The sequence below is a fragment of the Sorghum bicolor genome, chromosome 10 (genome assembly GCF_000003195.3).
Source record: "Sorghum bicolor cultivar BTx623 chromosome 10, Sorghum_bicolor_NCBIv3, whole genome shotgun sequence".
NCBI lineage: Eukaryota > Viridiplantae > Streptophyta > Magnoliopsida > Poales > Poaceae > Sorghum > Sorghum bicolor.
In genome coordinates this window covers 12992306-13012959 of record NC_012879.2, presented here as the reverse complement: position 1 = coordinate 13012959, position 20654 = coordinate 12992306, and the positions used below count along the sequence as shown (strand labels likewise).

Here is a 20654-nt window from a genome sequence, read left to right as displayed (position 1 = left end):
AACGAGAGAACTTGAATGCTCAGGACATGTAATGCAGCAACCAACATCAAACTTTGTGAAAATAGCTTAGTCAGTTTCAGCATTAGCCGGTTTCAGCAAGAAGCACTATGAAGTTCCTCGAAAGCCTCTAGGAAAGACCCATCACACAGGTGCACTTAGAGTTGACTTTGGGCAAGGCCACCTAAATTGACCAAAATCTCATCGAGAGATGCATAGAACATCAAGTAATTGGGGTCAAAAGAGATTAGGGTTTGAAGGAGTAAAAAGTAGGATAGATTGGTTTTCTAGTCGATGGGATATCTTAGTCGGCCATGATCTCCTTGTATTTATGAGGAGAGGTTAGTATTGTCCATCAAGGGAAAGAAGATATTTTGCAAATCATATCAAAATACAACTCAATCTCTGATTGGGCTGCCCTTCGTAGGGTGAATCCTTCCATGAGCATAATTTCTTAATCCAGACTCCAAATTGGTCGTTCTATATATTTTTTTTCAATCATCTCAACAAGAACGAAATGGTGAAGTCTATTATCCAATTTGGAGAAATTTACAAAAACCAGTTCGAGCCAAATTATGCTCTATGGATCTTCCCAAAGTTGTATTTTCTTCATATGGACTCCAAATTAGATGTTCCATGTATGTTTCTCGATTGTATTGATGAGATGAACACAACGGTGGAGTCCATTATGAATTTCTACTAAGTCACTAAAACTAGCTAATAAGCCAGTTTCTGCCAGGAGATATAGGATAGCCTCTTTTTGACAATTTGGTTTTCAACAGTAGTGTAAATTAATTGCTCTCAGTTGAGTACCTAACAGTGGGGTCAACTAAGCACTTAGATTAGCATCATTATAGCGCATTTAACTGCCTAGCTGATTCCCTTAATCACTCAAGGGCCACACCCTGTTGTGCGCTTGCATGCCCACACCAGAATGCAAGGATAGCCCATTGGGCCTAAGACAACCCACTTCCTATGTGACAGCGATGCCTCGGAGAATGCCTTGAGGCAGGCCTATAATCAAGCCGTACACCTAGGGCTTGGAAGTTCCCCAGCGTCCTTGGCCTCGAACGGTCGTGGCTGACCAAGGAAGGTTAGGAATCGTGGGCTCCCATGATGCCATAGCGAATCTTCAAACATGCTCCGACAAAGGCTTAGAGCTCGATAGAGCCATGGGCTTTAGGCCTTACTAGTAGGCCTAAGCAAAAAAGCCCGAGATCAAAGTCTAAACACAATTGAGATCGAACAAACCAAAAAATCAATCATTGGTCCTTTGTTCAGTTGTGAGCTGCTGATAATTGATCAGTATATCAGTGTATTTGGTCTTGTAGTTTGGATAACCAATATACCCAAAGAGGCACCAGTCTAGTAGAATTAGCCGCCCAACCAAAGCCCATAAGCCAAATGCTAGCTCTTATATTTAAGCACACATTGGTTCACTTGAGAGTCAAATATTGTTTTTTTGGTAAAGGCAACACTGACAAAAAAGGAATGGCTACATGGCACGAAACGGAAAGAGAATCAATAATTTACTATTTTGTTTGGTTCAGGTGTGGCAATTGAAAAGCAACTTTCTTTCAATGTTCACGCAAGCATGGGTGGTTACCGTCCACGATCGGGGCATGATCAACATGCTAAAGGTCTATATCTACTCTCATGTGATCTAACTACAACACACGTGAAGCAAACAATAACTAATGTAATCAAGTAGCAGTGGGATTGGATCACGCTACAAAATAAGCCAACCAAATATGAGACACACGCCTCGTGCTAGTAGAGCTATCAGACAAGCGGTCAAGCGTTATCATTGGTCAACAGGGGATCACAGTTGTCAACCCCAAAACTCTATCTGGGTGGCATGATGGTGTTGCGTGCTGCATACTTGTGAATGGAGGCAGACATCGATGATGACAGTAACCATATGAGCCTTCAACCACCACCTACCATGCATGCATCCTAACTGCTGGATCTAGAAAAAGGTATAGGGAAAAGTACGACTAGAAGGAGTTTCATTTCTGGGTACTCTCGATAGGGTCTAGGGTGTGACACAATGTAACAAAGGGAGGAACATGCCTTTGTATGAGGAAGAAGATGGGCATGCAAGTCCCTCTATTAGTCACTCCTACACCCACCCAACTCTTTTGGCGTACGACGGATGCCATGGAAGAGGATGAACTCAGGTGAGACACAATGGCTTCTTTCGGCTCTGACAATTGACTCTAGGCTCCTGTAGGTAGTGTTAGGGACGGGGATGGAGACAGTGTTAGGTACCTCCAACAACCCAAAGGGATGCAAAACCCTAGCGCTCCCTTGCTAACCAAAGGGAGCTTTCTAGAACCCATGCTCCTTGTATTCCTCTCGCCTTCCGAAATATAAGGCATGACACTGGCTCTCATAGAGGAGGACGAATCCTAGAAAACCCTAGATCAGGACTAGCTAGCGTTCTGCTATCGCCTTTCTTCCATTGCAATACCTCGTTTGAGTATTTTAACATAAAGAACTCACTGATGGACTTAGGGCTTAGATGCTAGAACTAGAGTAGATCCTTTTGTGTCTTGAGTGCTAAACCTCCGAAGTCTCACGCATGGACCCATCGACCGATCTATTAATCACTTACCTTGTTACAAATCCACGGCACTCTCCGAATCAAGGAAGCAAACAACACCTAAGGAAAACATTTCTAATGTTTACACATTTGACAAATTTCATGTAACTATAGTAACCAACTTAAGGTCCTCTAAGCAAATATATGGTTCCTCCTTAGATAGTTATTAGACCTTGTTTACTTCCACCCAAAATCCAAAAACTTTTTAAGATTCTCCGTCACGTCGAATCTTTAGACGCATGCATGGAGTATTAAATAAAAACTAATTGCACAGTTTGGTCGAAATTTACGAGACGAATCTTTTGAGTCTAGTTAGTCTATGATTGGACAATAATTACCACAAACAAACGAAAGTGCTACAGTGTCGCGAAAAAATTTCGGGAAGGAACTCAACAAGGCCTTAGGTGATCTAACTTTTTTTTATTTCCAGGACTAGAAAATGCTGCAGCACTACGGAGACCTGAATGAAAATATAGGGAATTTAGATGGTGGCAAGTGCAAAAGGAGAAAGTAGAGACGGCCGTTACCTCGACCAATCCCCTCACGCCGAACTCACCTCTCTCCTTAACCATGGTTATTTGTTAACCCGCCTCTCTTAACCCCTCTCTAACCCATCCTTCACCCCTACTTGAGGCGCATCATCCCTGCGCACGAACACACAGACACTGCCCAGACGCCAGCAACGATTGAAGAAGTGTGGGTGGGAGCTGGGAAGCAGAGGCGGCCAGTGGGGGCGCCGGGAGGTGGGGCTGTGCTGCCAGCAACCGAAAGTTGGTGGCGCGGCGCCCGGCCGTCGGACAGGGACTGGTGGTGCTGCCTTCTCGGAGTGCGGCAGCGGCGGCGCCGGAGCAGTGCCAGATCTGCGACTCCGGCGGCGCAATCCACCAATCCCTGGGCTCAGCATTGGATCAGGTACGGCTGGGGATCCCCTTCTCGACTTTCCTGGGGTTGTCCGTTTTTGCTGGTGTTCATTTCACCAATTCTGCCGAGTCTATGTATTTTTCTTCCCATTTTTGGTTTGTTTTTAATAGCCGGGAGAGCAAAAGGTTGCATTTTTTTTTGAAAGGAAAAGGTGGTATATTTAGCAGGAAATAAATAAATATTCTTTCTTGCACATAGATGCAGCACTGCTCCATTTCTAGTAGTTTCCGCAACAATTCCACTAAGTTCTCTCAACTTGGATGCCCGATTGCACAGCATGGTGAATCAATGGTAGCTTAGTCATTCTGGTGCTAGTCTTCTACCTCTTGACGCTATACCATTAGGCGTTTGCTTCTTCATCTGCTTTTTACAGAAGCGGATCTGTGTCGATCGAGCTCTGGAGCAGAATTTGTGCCTGTGCAGAGCTGCCGCCGTAGTGAGATTTAGCTCGTTCCTGTAGTAAAAGGACCACCTTTGACAATTGCTTACTAACCCTTCTGGATGAGATGCGATGAGGTGGCTGATGCATTCATCTACCAGGAAGAACTGAGATGTGGGGTTTCCAGATTGCTTGGTTTTGGTTGCCTTGTGGAATTTAGTGGCATGCCCGGATCTCAGCAGTTGACAGAGGTTCGGGGTAGTAAGCCAACATAGGTGCTACACTGCTTTTGGTGGAAGAGTGAAGAGGGGACAGCTCGAATCTGAAATGATACACCTGTAGAAGATGCATCTTTCTTCCATATTATAGCTTCAACATGTACATTTAAAAAACCACCTAATGGTCAACAATTATATGGAAAGTGGTAGTCCACTCCTTGTGTGTGTCAACTTTTCCTTAACAAATGTGGATGCTTACTTTAACCATGTGAAGTGTTGGGGTTTATTGATTGCATGACTGCTTGAGTGTATCACGAGGAAGCTTCCTTATCTTTCACAGTCCATGTAGAACAGGAATGGTGCTAGAGTGGATTGTGTGTCATGGGGAGAATCATTGTTGTCTTGTTTTGATGCTTGTTAGTTGTTAGTTTCTTCTCTCTTTGGATTATGATGATAACCTCCTCTAATTCTTTCTGTTCTTGCAGGATCTAACAATCCACAAGCAAGCTTGCCCAGTCTCATAAGTAACAGCTACCTGCTGTAGGAGGGTTGCTGCTATCTGCCCGTCTTCACCTTGTGGTGCTGTCTAGCAAGTTGTACAAGATGTCTGTCATCGCCTGATGATCTCTGCTGTGACATCTCTCTCTCACTCCTGCTGAATTCGGCGGGTGTAGAAGGAAACAAGAGAGGAGCAAGAAAGGCCGGATTCTGGCAGTTTCCTCTACTACATCAGCCTCAACTCCTCTTTCACTTTCCACCATGCCTCGCAACTTGGAGAGCCCAGTGCAGACCCAGATGGCAGTCTCAGCCTTGGATCGAGCTCTTAGCAGTGAGTACCCTACCAAAAGCAGAAGCGAGACCAAGGTTGGCGGATGGAAACGTGTTTTTGTTCAAACTGACACTGGTTGTGTCCTGGCTATTCAATTGGATCGTGGTGACAATGCACACACGGTCAAAAGAAGGCTGCAGGTAGCCCTAAACTTTCCCACTGATGAGAGGTCACTGACATTAGGCGATCGTGTTCTGAAAAATGATCTCAGCACCATTAGAAATGATTCCCCGTTGCTTCTCACCAAGACTTTCATGCATCGAAGTTCCTCCACACCATGCTTGTCTCCTAGAGGCAAGGATCTCCAACAGCAAAAAGATAAGGGTTGTCCAATTGAGCTGTTAGTATGCCCGAGCCGCTGTTCTCGAACAAGGCAGCTCGTGAAGGATGTTGCTAGGGCAATCAGGAAAGGTGTGGATCCAGTACCTATCAAAAGTGGGCTTGGTGGTGCCTACTATTTCAAGAACAGCAAAGGTGAGAATGCAGCAATTGTGAAGCCAAATGATGAGGAGCCTTTTGCACCCAACAACCCAAAAGGTTTTATAGGGAAATCCCTTGGACAGCCAGGCCTCAAAAGATCGGTTCGAATTGGTGAGACTGGTTTCAGAGAGGTTGCTGCTTACCTTCTGGACCATGATAACTCTGCTAATGTCCCTCCGACGCTACTTGTTAAGATTTCTCATCCTGTGTTTCATATGAATGAAGGCGCCAACTGTGCTAACAAAAATATTGCTGATGGTAGCACTCAAGCTGTTAGCAAGATTGCATCATTTCAGCAGTTCATTCCTCATGATTTTGATGCCAGTGATCATGGCACCTCAAGCTTTCCTGTTTCTGCTGTCCATAGGATTGGTATTCTTGACATCAGGATCTTCAACACTGATAGACATGCTGGAAATCTTCTGGTAAGGAAGCAAACTGGAGCAGGAAAATTTGGGAATCAGACTGAACTTATTCCTATTGATCATGGTCTCTGCCTTCCAGAGTGTTTGGAGGATCCTTATTTTGAATGGATCCACTGGCCTCAGGCATCAGTCCCATTCTCTGAGGATGAGCTCGAGTACATAGCAAATCTTGATCCAGTAAAAGATGCTGACATGCTGCGGATGGAGTTGCCTATGATCCGTGAAGCATGCCTCAGAGTACTAATACTCTCAACCATATTTCTGAAAGAAGCCACAGCATTTGGTCTGTGCCTTGCAGAGATTGGGGAGATGATGAGCAGGGAATTTACTGGGATGGAAGATCAGCCAAGTGAGTTAGAGTTTGTCTGCATGGAGGCAAGGAGGCTAGCAGCAGAGCAAGAAGACAGTTCCACAGAACATGACTCTGGTGAGGAGGATTTAACTCAGTTTGAACTTGACAGCGAAGATCATGAAATGCTAAAAGAACCATCAGCCCACCAGTTTGAATTTAAGACAAGAAACTCCAGAAACCAACTGTCCAAATTGGATGAAGCCGATGAAGAAGAGGAGGAAGAAGAGGAAGATGATACTGAGGAGGTAGAAAGCAATGCCGGAAAGTTAGCTCGCCCTAAGCCTGTCAATAAGTGGCTTGCTAACATTTCAAAGCTGTCGACCTCACTGAAGGGTGTCAATCTAACAGACAAAACCCAGCGTCAACTGTCTGCTGGTCCTAAGTTTGTGGATCCTGCGAATACTTCTAAGAGCAACAGCAACGATACGGGCTCTCAACTTTGTAACTGGGGAAGTGCAAATGATATGCTCCCTACAAGTGTGAGCTTCGTCAAGCTGGCTGACATGAAACCTGAGACATGGGGCCTGTTCCTCGAGAAGTTCCAGGAGCTCCTGCCTGAGACATTCCGCTCCCGAAAGTGCAGTGTCACAGCACAAAGGGCAAAGCAGAGGCTTGGCACTTCTTGCCAGTTTTGAGTTAGCACAGGACAGGAGTAGAGAGGTGAGCACCTGTTCGGCTGTTGCTGTTTGATGTGGCTTTCATGCAGGTTTTGAGGTCTGCAGTTCTCGAATAAAGCCATCCTTCACAGGATTGCAGTTTGCAACAGGATTTGAGTGATTGAGCGCCTGAACCTGAGGTCCATGCTGATATGATGGCCTCGCTCTGTAAATATTTTTTCCCTTTTTTCTTCCCCTTTTCTAGCTAGGCTGCTAGACATGAGTTGCTTGAAAGAAGTTGGGATGCAATGTCTGCCTGTTTCTGGCCACCCGACTCTTCCACTCATGATATGCATTCAAAAGTTTCATTCAAATAAACATTTAGCAGAAGTTTCTAATGTCGTAATTAAACATTGTGGCAGATGAACGATAAAGGTCAACTTACAATCATTTTGTTGTGTTGCGATTGGCATGTTCAGTATAAATCTTCCTTTGTGGAGGCATTTAACCTTTCGACCTGTTGTGACTGAGCATTCATTTTTTTTTGTTCACATGGCCATGGTTAAAATTCAGTGTCTGCATCTCAAATTAAAGCCATCCTGCAGTTTAATGTGCTCAGTCTATCTTGCAGTCTTTAGGTGTGAAATCAATTCTCATACCCCCTCCATACCTAAAGGCGTTTTGCAAGATTTGAGTCAAATATTGAGAATATAAATCATGGAAACTTTTAATTTGTTGAATTTGAAAATGTGAAAACCATATGAATAGATTTATCTTAAAAACCATATAACTTTTTGATAAATATTTTATAGAAATAAGAGTTAAGTTAGACTTTAAAGACCATATCGTTGTCCTAAACGACTTTCTTTACGGGTATAGAGAAAGTACTGCTATATATACTAGGACCAGAATAAATCCGACAGAAGTCCAGAAAATTGTTGGTAAAACATGGTAGTATGTACTGATATATTCCAGCGGTAACTTATGGTAGTATTCCGAGGTAACTTGCTATCGCACAACTGACTGAAATGTAAGAAAGAACAGCCCAAGAATAACAGCGACTGATGGAATGGTAACGAAATTGACAGTAGATTCTTTCAGTGGTTTAAAGCATTCCTTTCTTTCGGTGTTTTTTTTTGGAAACACCTGAACTACAGTTGTTCTATAAACAATTTTTTTTCTTGTTGATTTACTGTGAATCTGCAATGTATCCATGGATGCCATTGTCTTGTCAAATGCTACTATTACTGTTGATTTTTTACAACGATTTCAAACCTCAGGTCAGTACAGAACTCTTGGTAACGAGATCTCTCATGGCAACCAAGACAAGAGATCTTTAACGATCTAGTAACTACCTGATGCTTTCATCAAACAGCTACAGCAAGGTCGAACCAAGATCAACCCTCTTTACATTTTCATACGGGTTTCTTTATCAAGTTAAAATCTAACTCTATCAAGCAACCTACATACTAGAACAAGCTCATCATAAGTTCATGATGCCCTTATCGGCGTAAGTTCTCTCATGCTGGTGAGGTCAGCAAGCTCCACATGCTGGTATTCTATCCTCCTAAGTACGGTCCTGGTCTCACTCCTCGGCAGTGTTAGCGCATCATGCTTTCTCAGCTGGCGCTGCCTGAGTCTTGAGATGGCCTGCGTGACCTCTGATATCAAGGGGCGCTTCCTCGGACTCTTGTTAACGCATCGGTAGGCAACATCAGCAAGTGTCCGGACCTCTTCAGGGATGTTCCCTACTAGGAGGTCCTTATCCAGTATCTCGTCCCAATCAACCCTTCCCTCCCCTCCAATTGCTGCCTGAAAGGAGTCATGCATAGTATAAGTATGCCACAGCACTATCGATGACACTTTTGCTCACAGACTGGTTCTATGAGGCATCTTTATCTCACAGCTATATGATAATAACAACGTTGTGACCTAACATCATGCTTCACACTGCAGTAGAGCGCTAATTGGATTGTAGTAGTGTGCATAGCTCGTGCGTGTGTTCCAGTACAGAGCTCATGTGAGACTGATGTGTGATGTCTCAGCTGGTGCACTGGTCTGATGTGCATGACTCAAAAGTGGAGCTCTAACTTGTGAGCAAGCAAAACAGGTAGTCAAATATACAATATAAGTGACCAACCTGCTAGCATTGAATAATAATGCCTATTGAATAAGTGGGAAAAAGGGCTTTTTTCCCCTTCTAATTCTGTATGGAGTTTCAATAAAGTTAAAATAACTTACCAGATTAATGTACTCCATTAGACCTTGTTGCGGATTTATGGCAGTTATCAGTTCAAAAAGTATTATGCCGAAACTATACACATCACTCTTCTTTGTTAACTTATTTGTGGACATGTAATCAGGATCCATATATCCATAGGTACCCTTGAGGCCAGACTTCCTTCCATCATACACTTCCTCCTTTGATAGACCAAAGTCTGCAACCTGCACCCACCAAGAAAAAAGATGGATTACAATTTACTAGTGGATTAGTCTCAGGCTAAGTATTTTGTCGCATCAACAAAATACTGCTTTTAGTTGCATATATCCAGACTGAGTTGATCAATGAACTTTACACTCATCATGAGCTAGTATTGGTTTAGTTGAAACAACTGACAGCTGCACAATAATACCTAAAAAGTGCATATGGAGCAGTTACAATGATCAATACGAAGTATGTCATGTCTAACCTTGGCCCTCATTGAATGGTCCAAAAGTATATTATCAGACTTTAGGTCCCTGTGAATAACAGATGGAACAGCCTGCACTCATGAAACATAACCATAGCTTTCATCAATTCCCATTATTTGCAAAATACACACCTTAATAATTATCAGCTGATAGCGTACCCCTTCATGCAGATACTCAATTCCATGAGAGATGTCGTGAGCAATTTGCAGCCTTTCTTGCCAGCTCAAATTTCGTTTATTGTCACCTGATTTGACATGATATGAAAGTAATTAAGGGCATGCCTTCCAAATGATGAAACAATTTGTTTAGAACCTTTGAAGTGCACTGACACACTATGTGCTCTGTGCATAACTAATATGCAAATCATTTTCCCTCAAAAAAAATGCAAATCACTTCATCATGTTCCTTTATTTTATGCTTCGCCTCGGAAAAAAAGAGAAATGGTCTCTCGTACCATATAAAAGTCTTGCCAAACTCCCATTGCTCATGTACTCATAAATCAGAATACGCTGCCCTTTTTCCACACAATACCCAACCAAATTAACAAGATTCCTATGATGCAGCCTGCTAAGCAATGCTACCTGCAAACAAGATGTAGCCATGATTGAACTTTGATCAGTTTATTAGAGTCAAATGTCCATAGCAAACTACTTCACATAGGCTAAAGGTATTGCAGGTTGAGCTTACTTTACCCACAGCAATTTTTTTTCTTCCTTTCTTTCTTTTTCCTTTTGATGTTTCATACTTTTTCCAGGCAAAGTGTGCCCCATCATTGAATAACTCTTTTTTTTGTTAGGCCATCATTCAAGAACATAATTACTTTGTGTCTAAGAAAAAAGTAACAGTCAAAACAAACACCAGGATACCCGTCTTCTTGTATTTCTGCTTCTCTCTAGACTCACAAAACTTAATTTTTTGTAACTAACATGAATGTGCTCATTTCTCATCTGCCATTTTGCACCATACTATGTGACTAGAGTGCAGTAGCAGCAATATGCAGACATGATCACAGGGGCTACTACCTCCATCCCGAAAAGAGTGCAATTCTAGATGCATTCTCAGTTATAGTGCCTAGAGTTTAACCAAATATATGGCTTAAAATATTAATGTTTAAGACGCCAAATAAGTATATTATTATGAAAGTATATTTCGTGAAAAATCTAATGGTGCCTATTTAGTTCCCACAAATGTTAGTAATTTTTTATATAAATTTAGTCAAACTTAACATAGTTTAACATACTATTGTTCTAGAATTGCATTTTTTAGGACAGACGGAGTAATTTCCAGGAATAGTTGTTCCCTAAGGTGCAAATAATATATAGGATCGCTGAATAAAGTGCAGGTGTCCCAGCAAATCATCACATCAACCAATACAGATAAGTTGCTTAGAACAAAACCCGAAGAATGGTGCACCCAAAAAAGATTGCAATACCTCAGTCTGGAACTCTCGTTCCCCTTGCCTTGAATCACTCGCGAGCACCTTTACAGCTACCACTTCACCGGTGGCCATTACAGCTTTGTACACAGGACCGAACGATCCTTGCCCCAGAATTGTGGTAAAGTTGCTGGTAGCCTTCTGCAGATCCCTGAGCAGGAACCACCAACAGCAACATGATGGAACAATTCAGAAAATGATATTTACACTGCACCTGATGATATTCCACAAAATCACATCCATGGACCCAATCGAAGGCAGTAATTGCACAGCTCACACAGAACAGTTGAAGATTGAGGAAAAGTTTCCGTATTCCAGATAATATATGGAGTTGAAGAAGTGTAGAACGTACTTGTAATGGTATTTTGGGATCCCGGAGACGGACAGCGGCGGCGGCTCCCTGCCGTTGTGGCCGGCGCCACCGCCTCCTCTCCAGGCCCAGAACGCGGCGCGTTTGGCCGGTGGCGGGTGGCCCCAGTCGGCGACGCTCTCGGAGACCACGGAGACGGAGACGCTGGAGTCGAGGCTGGCGCATCCGTTGCCGTTGTCCCGCAGCGTCGCCGAGGGCGACTCGAGGGAGCGCGTCCGTGCGGTGGCGACGCTGGCCCGCCGGCGGTAGAGCCAGATGGCGAGGAGCACGCACGCCGACGCGAGCAGCGCGGCCCCGACGCCGGCGGTGACCCCGATGAGCACGGCCCTGCTGCTCCTATCGACCATCCCCCCCGCTGCCGCGCGCCTCCTCCCGGTGCGTCGTCCCCGGCGAAGCAACGACCATTCCGTGTGAGGTCACGCCCGGGCGGGAGCAGGAACCAACTTTCTAGCCGCCTTCTTCTCCTGCTCCTGCCATGCCCATGGGAGCAGCCAGTAGAATGCGTCAGGAAAGCAGCAACCTTTGCGCTGGAACGCGCTTGTGATGCGAGCGAGCCTTCGCGGCGTTCGTCACGCGGTAAGACGCGATCTTGCGCTGGAATGGAATTTCAGTAGCAGCATGCGCCAAGATCGAAGCAAACCCCGCACGGCAGGCAGCTCCGCGGTAAAACTGCGGAATTGCGCGTGAAAAAAAAAAAAAAGAGAAGCTTGGCAGCAAAGCGTGCGCCGTACCGTACCTCGGAAAATCCTGCTCGTCGATGCTGATTTCAGGAACCGACGAGGACAGATCGAAGAGGAGGGGAGAGCAAGACGAGATTGATTGAGCCTCGTTTCTTGGTGGCGGAGTAGGAAGAGGAGGAGGAGGAATGGGTTCACCGGTTCAGAGCGGACTGGCGCGTGGAAAAAAGAGGCGTCGGTCTTCGTTTGGGAGTAGACGCAGTCTCTCTCCCCGCGACGCAAGCACGCAGCTCAGCTCTAATATCTGGCTCGAAAGCTACTGGTGCGGGCATCCATGGCGAGGCTTGCTCCCGAGACCTGGAAAAGGGAAAATTGATTTCTGTCCACCTCTCTCTGTCTGTTCGTTCCTCCTTTTTTTGACAACCCTGTTCGTTCCTCCTTGGCGTCTGTATCTTTGCTGGCCTCGTTTGGTTTGTATTATTAAATTTTAAATTCGTCACATTAAATATTTGATATATATATATATAATAAATATTATTTATAAAACTAAAAATATAATTATTTTTAAATCAAATTAATTTATAATTAGACACTAATTATTAAATTAAATGAAAAATACTACACCTATTAAATTTTAATATCCCTGACTAAACACCTCTGACGGAGGAAGGCTCATGGATGGGTCCTGATTGTGAGACTGGGGGTGACCGTGTTGTTGTGACGAGACCCTGTCAATTGCCATGTGCACATGAATCGTGCTCGTCCATGTACAGATACATCTCCTCGTGATCATGCTGTTGATGTGCGGTGCGCGGCTGTGCCTGGGCCCTCTCCCAGATGAAAAAAAGCACAGCCCTTTGTAAGGCCTTGTTTACTTCCACCCAAAAACGCAAAATTTTTCAAGATTCCCCGTCACATCGAATCTTTAGACACATGCATAGAGTATTAAATATAAATGAAAATAAAAACTAATTACACAGTTTGGTCGAAATTGACGAGACGAATCTTTTGAGCCTAGTTAGTCTATGGTTGGACAATAATTACCACAAACAAACGAAAGTGCTACAGTGTCACGAAAATTTTCATTTCGGGAAGTAAACAAGGCGGCCTGTTTAGATTGTGAACGAAAATTTTTTGGGTGTCACATCGAATGTGTCGGAAGGATGTCGGGAGGGGTTTTTAGAAACTAATAAAAAAACAAATTACATAGCTCGTCAGGAAGCTGCAAGACAAATTTATTAAGCATAATTAATCTATCATTAGCATATGTGGGTTACTGTAGCACTTAAGGCTAATCATGGAGTAACTAGGCTTAAAAGATTCGTCTCGCGATTCTCAACTAAACTGTGTAATTAGTTTATTTTTTTATCTACATTTAATGTTCCATACATGTGTCCAAAGATTCGATGGGATGGATGAAAAATTTTTGGGTGGTGAACTAAACAGGGCCTAAATAAAATGGATTGAAAAACAGTTGTTCACTTACAGTTACACTATTTGGCTTGTTTTAACAGCGAGAATATTTCCACATTCATGCATGTATTTTTCATGTAAAATTGAACTGATTCCTATAGAATTCATGTGTTCAAACGTGTATAATCTTGGTACGCTAAGCAATTTTTCGTGGTACACTGATGTTTGTCGTTTTTTTTTCTTTTTCTTTTTGCTGCGTCCATTAGTGTGTTCAGTGTGCTTGATCCACTAGCCAATTATTTACCCCGTTTTTTTTTACAACAATTCCATTTGGTGTTTGATGCTTCTACAGCTGTACTAGTTCCCGTCATTATAATCGCTAACTAGTCCAGTACGAAATGTACTGTATTGTGCAAGTATTATCTGTATTCCATGCCCCTCTCAGCAGTGGCGGCAGATCAAAAGGCCTCTCGAGGAGTAAAGGCACGCGGTTACAGTGTTAATTAGACCACACCAAACAGGCGGTCGTAGTGTGCAGTGCAGTGGCGCCTCATCCGCTGGTAATTGATACTCCCTCTCCCATATTATTAGTCGTCTTTGGTTTTTTTTACTATAAATTTGACTTAATTTATAAAACAAATGTACAATATTTATATTTCTAGATAAATTTAGTAAAAAACTAAATTGAAAAATATTTTCAATAATACTAATTGTGTACCATAAATATTAATATTTTTTAATATATATTTTATTAAAAAATTCTGGGAGGGAGGGAGGGAGGGAGTATTGTGTATGCTGCTTTGCTAATACTGTCGAAATATGGATTTGGATCAGCTGATTAATTTGGCATTTGGCAGCTGTTAAATACTCCTAGTACATTATATATTTCTGTGTGCAGTGGCCATCCATCCGGACGGACGGCGTTCGTCATCGCGTTGCGTCGAGCGTACCGCCCGCTATTTGGCGACTGGGCACAACGTTTTCTGCTAAAATCTGGCGTTTTCAGGCGTCGTATTTTGCTTCGTCTTTTCTTCTCTCTCTCCTGCCGCCGGCCGCCGTAGTTTACCTGAATCCTTTTAGGAAACTATACGGTGCAGGAGTATTTAGGAAGCCTTGATACGAATGTTATTAGGGCATCCCACTATAAAAATAACTGACCAAAGCAGCGATCTCATACGTTTGATTTTTGAACGTTTAAGAGACGATGACAACACTATTATACGAATAACTTTTATAGACGCCTTCCTTTTAACAGAGTCCGATTTCTTAACACGTCACCTCTTACCTTGGCGAGAGGTACTCTACTTTATAACCGCCGTTAGAGATCCATATTTAGAAACGGATTCATTTCTAGAGGCGATTTTTTTTTAAGACAACCGTCCTCTAAAAATACGATTTTTAGGGATAATAGTCTCTACAGAACCACCTCTAGTTGAAGATGATTATCAGAAGCGCATCCCATATCCAATATCAGGTAGTTCTTAGTCAATTACCCCTAAAAATAACGTCATAAATATCCTTCTTCCTCTTTGCGACAATGTTGCTGAGCGTGTTCAATTCACTTGGAGGGTGAGAAATAGCAAAAATAGAGGAGGTTTTGCCCTTCGAACCTTTGAAGGAGTTGGATTTGAGATGTCATCTTGTGGCATTCCAAAACACTTATCAAACTTTATCTATACATTTCTTTCACTAATGGAGATCTAGAGAGAAACATGCATGATGTTTGTTTTTTCCTAGCAATTTAGAGTGATTTTATGCCCAACTTACTTGGTTCACATGAACTCTAGTTAATTTATATATTTACTTTTTCTTTTTTGGTTCATATCGTGTTTATATCATTTTTAAGCTCTAGGTCTAGAATAATAATATTTGTATAAAAACAATTAGACAATTCCTTCAACATTTATATATGAATAATATCTTGATGCAAATATACCTTTTCTTTTTGAAGGCCACATATGGACAAATCATGGATGTACACAAAACAAAGACATGATGCTTCCTATATACAAGATGTGAATGGTTTTATTGAAGCCGCTAAAAGACACACTTTGATTAAGTAGATGAAGGATATATATTGTCCTTGTTGTGGCTGTCGGAACCGTATAGTATGCCAAGATCCAAATACGATAATATCAAACTTAAGCCAAATATATGTTAGAGGCAAAACGGTCTTTTTACCCTCCACTTATACCTCTGTAAATTTTTACGCCAAATATGTCCTACTATTATATATGAATTTATTTGCAAAATATTACTCCAAATGTACAACAAACAAACAAAAACTCCGCACTTTTTTCCACTAGAGGCAAAACGGTCTTTTTACCCTCCACTTAACATCGTAACCGCTGAAAATGGATGAAAGATCATAAAAGTAATGAAAATTCATTTTAGGGCCAGAGGTAAGTTAAAAAAAAAGCCATATATGGAAAAGTCATTTTTTGTAGGGCCATACAAGTAAATCTCTCTTAACTTTGTTGGTTGTTGTGCTTCCTAAACCAAACTTTGTGCCTACCAACACCTATCAAGCAAAGAAGCTTCTCAATCTAGTAACAATGGGTGTGGAACGAATACATGCATGTCCAAACCATCATATCCTTTATCGTGGGGTGTTCAAAGAACAACCTGTGGTGCTAGTCGATACAAAAGGAACAACAATTGTAGTGAAGAAGACGCACACTCAGTAACACTGAGAAAAGAGAAAGAAGAGTAGAAAGAAAAATGACGCTTCTCAGAACATTATAGAGAAAACAGTACCTTAGCAGTAGACGATACTAATCATCCTCAGCTTGTTTAAACATTTTAGGTAATGCTTGGATTCAGAAAGGCTACAATATCTCTACAATAGCTGTCTGCTTTCCTCAGCAATTGAAGGCTTCAGTTGAACCACCAAAGACAGCATCAACAATTCAAGACAGTTGAAATCAGCAATATGCAAGTTTCATCGAGTTTTTCTCCTTCGGGAGACTTATCCACCCACTAATAGAGTAATGGCTAACATTTACAACCCAACCATACACTGATGTGAGACCGATTCCGTGATCCAGTTGCACCAACCACACCTCAGGAGCCGGGAAATGTTCGGTTCCAGTACTGCAACTATGGTCATGGCATATTAAAGAGAATGTTTTGTTAGTTGTCACAGTACTGATTACACCTAGCAACTACACTGTAGGACAGCATTAACATCCCATAAAATGTACAACTTGTCCCTAGTTTGTGCTGAGGTATTCACAATGACCAGACAAAAAATAATCCCAAACTTGTCTACAATCTAATAGGAGGTACCAGTTTGATCCATCTGCTTGCCAGACAACGCCAAACTGACGGCTTCTTTAACAAAGTTACGCAAGCATTCTTTGCAAAAATCCGTAATTGCTGACGACTTCAGTTGTTTGACTTTGGGGCTGTGCTTGCAGACAGGTCTTGAGAGTGCAAGGGATTGCGATGGCGAATGCTCAAATCTGCAGGCAGCCAAGATGGAATGTGTTGCGGTCCGAGCAACTTCCTTGAATCTGTCAGAACCTGAATCCCAAACAGTGGTTTATGAAATTGAGAATGTGACAGCAAAAAAGATGTTATGTTAGTGAACATAAGAATTGGAAAGGAATTTCGTACCATGTGTTTTGTCTATCTTGAGTAGTTTCAATTCGCGAATGGCCAAAGAAGAAATCTCACTTTTTGCGATTTTACAGGTTGACCTGGACCTTTTGGATCCTTGATCATGGCATCTTTCTGAACTGTGTTTTCTCTTACGCTCAAGCCGGTCTGGACTAGAACTTTTCGTAACTTCAATGGTTGCATCTATACCTTCACCACAAACAGCTGAAGAATCCTCAAGGTTTACCATCATAGTGGATTGGCTCCCAGATCCAACACCAGGTCTTAACTGTAGGGATGGACTAGAACTTTTCGTACCTTCAATGGTTGCAGCAATACCTTCAACGCAAACAGCTGAAGATTCCTCAGGGTTTACCATCATAGTGCATTGGCTCCCAGATTCAACACTAGGTCCTAACTGTAGGGATGAAGTCACAGCTGACTGGCCAGATGATGAACTGTACTTTTGTGGATGCAGCATGTCTGATTTGAGTTTTTCTGATCTGCGTGTGCTACAGGAAGATACTAATGATTGATCAACATGCCGATTGTGGGTTGATGAAGCAACTTTGCCATCAAGGCTTTCCTGATTTATTCGATTCTGAAAAGAAATCATCCTCTCATGAACTGAGGCACGATTGTTCTCAGGCAAGCTATGGCATCCTCTAGAGTTATTCGCGGGTGGCGTATGTTCCGCTTTTGTACCATGACCACAGATTGAATTACTTTTTTGACAAAACTTATTAGGCAGGTTCTGGTTCTTGTGTCCCACAATTGTATCAATCGGACTGTAAGAAGTTGATCTGTTCCCCATGGAAAATGGGGAGCTGCAGTTAAGGGAGGCAGGTGTGTTAGATATCTTCCTCCCACCAGATGATTTTGCCATCTCCAACCTTTTCCATGCCTTACGGGCATCACGAGTGTCCTTGTGCAAGACTTTTTTACTATGGCCCAGTGAGGTACTAGTTTCCTCAGATAAGGGTGTTCGCAGCGGAACAGAAGCTGCAGTGGTGCCATTTCGAGAACTGATAGTTTCAGGCTCTGCATAACGCTGATGCTCGGTAGGAACAGAAGCAGAACCAGCCATATCCTTCCTTCTTCTGCCAGGCATATGCGGAGCAAACCCCACAGAACCATCACGCAGAGCCGCCCAGTTCTCCCGCAGCTCCCTTATGCGCTTATCAAGATTGCGAGAATTGCGCAATGTTCTAGCTCTCTCAACTTCAAGGCGAATGCGAGCATGATAGGCTGCAAGACCATTGTCTCGTCCCTGGGTCGACCTTGGACACTGAGATCCAGCTGAAGTACCCTGAGGTCGATTATCCTCAGGAATCCTCCTCCTAAAGATCCCAGCAATGGTAGCGAAATCATCATCCACAATGTCATAAATGGAAGGAACCGGGTCACTCATCGAACCGCCGCCACCGCTCCGCGCATCTGTCCTTTCCAGATCATGCTCCTCATCCACAACACCAGAAACCAAGGGGTCTGGAACTGGCTCAGCATCCGGAACATTGACCCCGATCTCAAATTCAGCCTGATTCTCAGCCTGCCATCTCAACTGATCATCTCTGATCGTCCCGCAGTCCTTGCAGAACCAGTCCCCCTCCGGCACGGCGTTCCCCAGCCCGACACAGTAAGTGTGCGCAGCTGAGTCGCAGAGCTCGCAGAGCAGCAGCAGCTCGTCGTCGCTGGAGCTGCTGCAGACGGTGCATATGGTGTTCACGTAAGGATCTCCGCCCACTGTGCTGCTCCCGTTGCCCTGAGGATTGTATACCTGCACAGCCAACACACAGCACGTCAGTGTTGTGTTGTCCAGCGGGAGAATTCATGACATATTGGCAGCGGAGGGAGCGAAATAGCATGCAGTACGGACTAATCGATGGCAAATTTGCTAGAAATTCGCAGTGATGGACATGAGGGTTTCTACACTGGTACGGAGATCCGATAGGTCCCGGGAGATGAGATTAGATTAGATTAGATTGGTTTAAGGGTACCGACCAAGCTGCATACCTGGTTGCGCTCGGGGACGGAGACGATTCGCTCGTCGGGGAACCGGCCGGCGACGGGCGGGCGGCGGATGGTGCGGAAGCGGGCCTTGCAGAAGGGGCAGCGGGACTCGACGCGGCCCCAGGCCATGATGCAGACGAAGCAGAAGAAGTGGGCGCAGCAGTCGAGCTCGCCGCGGATGGCCCGCCGGCCGTCGACGTAGCAGATGCCGCACATCTTCTCCGCGCCCTCCGCCTCCACGTCGTCGTCCATCTTGCCCTTGCCTTTGGATGACTCGGACGGCGGCGGAGGTGCCGAGGAGTCGACGGCGGCGAGCGCAGCCATGCTTGGGATGTGGTGGTGGGTCGGAGGCGATGGCCTTGGAGACTTTGGAGTGTTGGACCATAAGTAGTCGGGGCCAGAAACGGACTTGTGTTGGGCTCGGATTTTGGAACGTGGTTTCTCGGCCTTCCTGAGGTTCGTTGTTCAGACGCAGATTTGTTTGAGTTTTCCCTAAGCTCATGTCACCTTTTTTTTTAAAAAAAAATAAGATTCCCTCAAAAAACCTTTTTTATTATTTAGGTGACATTTAAATATAAATATAAATCAAAGAACCAATAATACAGTAAACTAAAAGTTTATGTTCAAAAAACACCACTTTCATTGTGGCTAACTAATTTTGGCAAATCTTAATTTGAGGCTCATCTAGACTTTCATAACAATTTGGCATGTTCCACTACCTTGTATTTGGATGAGTGCCAGACGCGTGCTCAACCAAGCCTTATGCAACCCAGCATGACGTGTCTTTCTCGACAATTATGAGGTGGTGGCCATTTTCCTGCACGAAATAGTATATACTTTTCAGTGCAAATTATATTGTATATTAGCAAAGTAAACCTAATAGTGACCAAACATTTATAGGAAAATGGCCAAGAAATGCCAGGTATCTCTAGACAATAAAAAATAATTTGAGACCCTTAAAGGCTTCCAATCAAATGTTTAGTACAAACGGTCAGAAATGTAACAGCAAAATTCAGTGAACACAACTTGCTAAAAACTGAAAGGAGAGGAAACCCCTAGTCCTTCACTGATGTAGGCTATGGTACAACCAACACAGAACCTATTAGGATGAGTTTAAGAGCATTTCATCGAATGGCTTACCTATAGACTGTGTGTTGAGCAGTCTAGTCCATATATATAATCCATCTGTAATCAACTCCATTCCAGCAAATACAAATTCATGTAAAATCCAACACACCTAGCTGGCTACTCGAACAATTAATCAAGAAACAAGCACCACCATCCTCTCTCGAAGCAGCAACCTGTCTGCGAGCAATTTCTTAGTGCAAGTTTCTTATTGCAGTCCCACATAAATACAAGCAACACTGCATCTCAACGGTTTGCTTACACATTTCATTAGAGCAAACATTTTGTTACACCAGCTATTCAGTTTGCTACCAAACAATAAAGTGGTAAAGCAATTATTTCTTAAGTGCTAGATTTAGTATAATATATCGATGATAATGTGATGCACCGGACAAGTGTTACTACTGAAGACCTCTATTTCTCATGAAAAAAAACAAGTGAAGCCTACTTCTCAATCGGGGCTAGCAGCAATCACATACATGGGACTGCAATAGAGCAGTTTCTTCTTTTGCTACCTGAAACTCATTTCAT

The 20654-nt window shown here is 43.3% G+C and overlaps 3 protein-coding genes across 3 annotated transcripts; 1 reads left to right on the top strand and 2 right to left on the bottom strand.

The window, feature by feature from the left end:
- On the top strand, positions 3232-7312 carry LOC8073740 (phosphatidylinositol 4-kinase gamma 5). Its single transcript, XM_002438197.2, has 2 exons — positions 3232-3514; positions 4606-7312. Exon 2 carries the CDS (start codon positions 4880-4882, stop codon positions 6839-6841), a length of 1962 nt encoding a protein of 653 aa, XP_002438242.1. The 5' UTR covers positions 3232-3514; positions 4606-4879; the 3' UTR covers positions 6842-7312.
- Positions 7998-12401, bottom strand: LOC8073739 (calcium/calmodulin-regulated receptor-like kinase 2). Its single transcript, XM_002436832.2, has 8 exons — positions 12035-12401; positions 11281-11768; positions 10926-11079; positions 9948-10074; positions 9652-9737; positions 9493-9564; positions 9044-9247; positions 7998-8614 (listed from the first exon to the last, which is right to left on the bottom strand). Exons 2-8 carry the CDS (start codon positions 11643-11645, stop codon positions 8294-8296), a joined length of 1329 nt encoding a protein of 442 aa, XP_002436877.1. The 5' UTR covers positions 11646-11768; positions 12035-12401; the 3' UTR covers positions 7998-8293.
- Positions 16167-19557, bottom strand: LOC8073738. The gene is made up of 3 exons (XM_002436831.2): positions 19002-19557; positions 17007-18765; positions 16167-16913 (listed from the first exon to the last, which is right to left on the bottom strand). Exons 1-3 carry the CDS (start codon positions 19320-19322, stop codon positions 16663-16665), a joined length of 2331 nt encoding a protein of 776 aa, XP_002436876.1. The 5' UTR covers positions 19323-19557; the 3' UTR covers positions 16167-16662.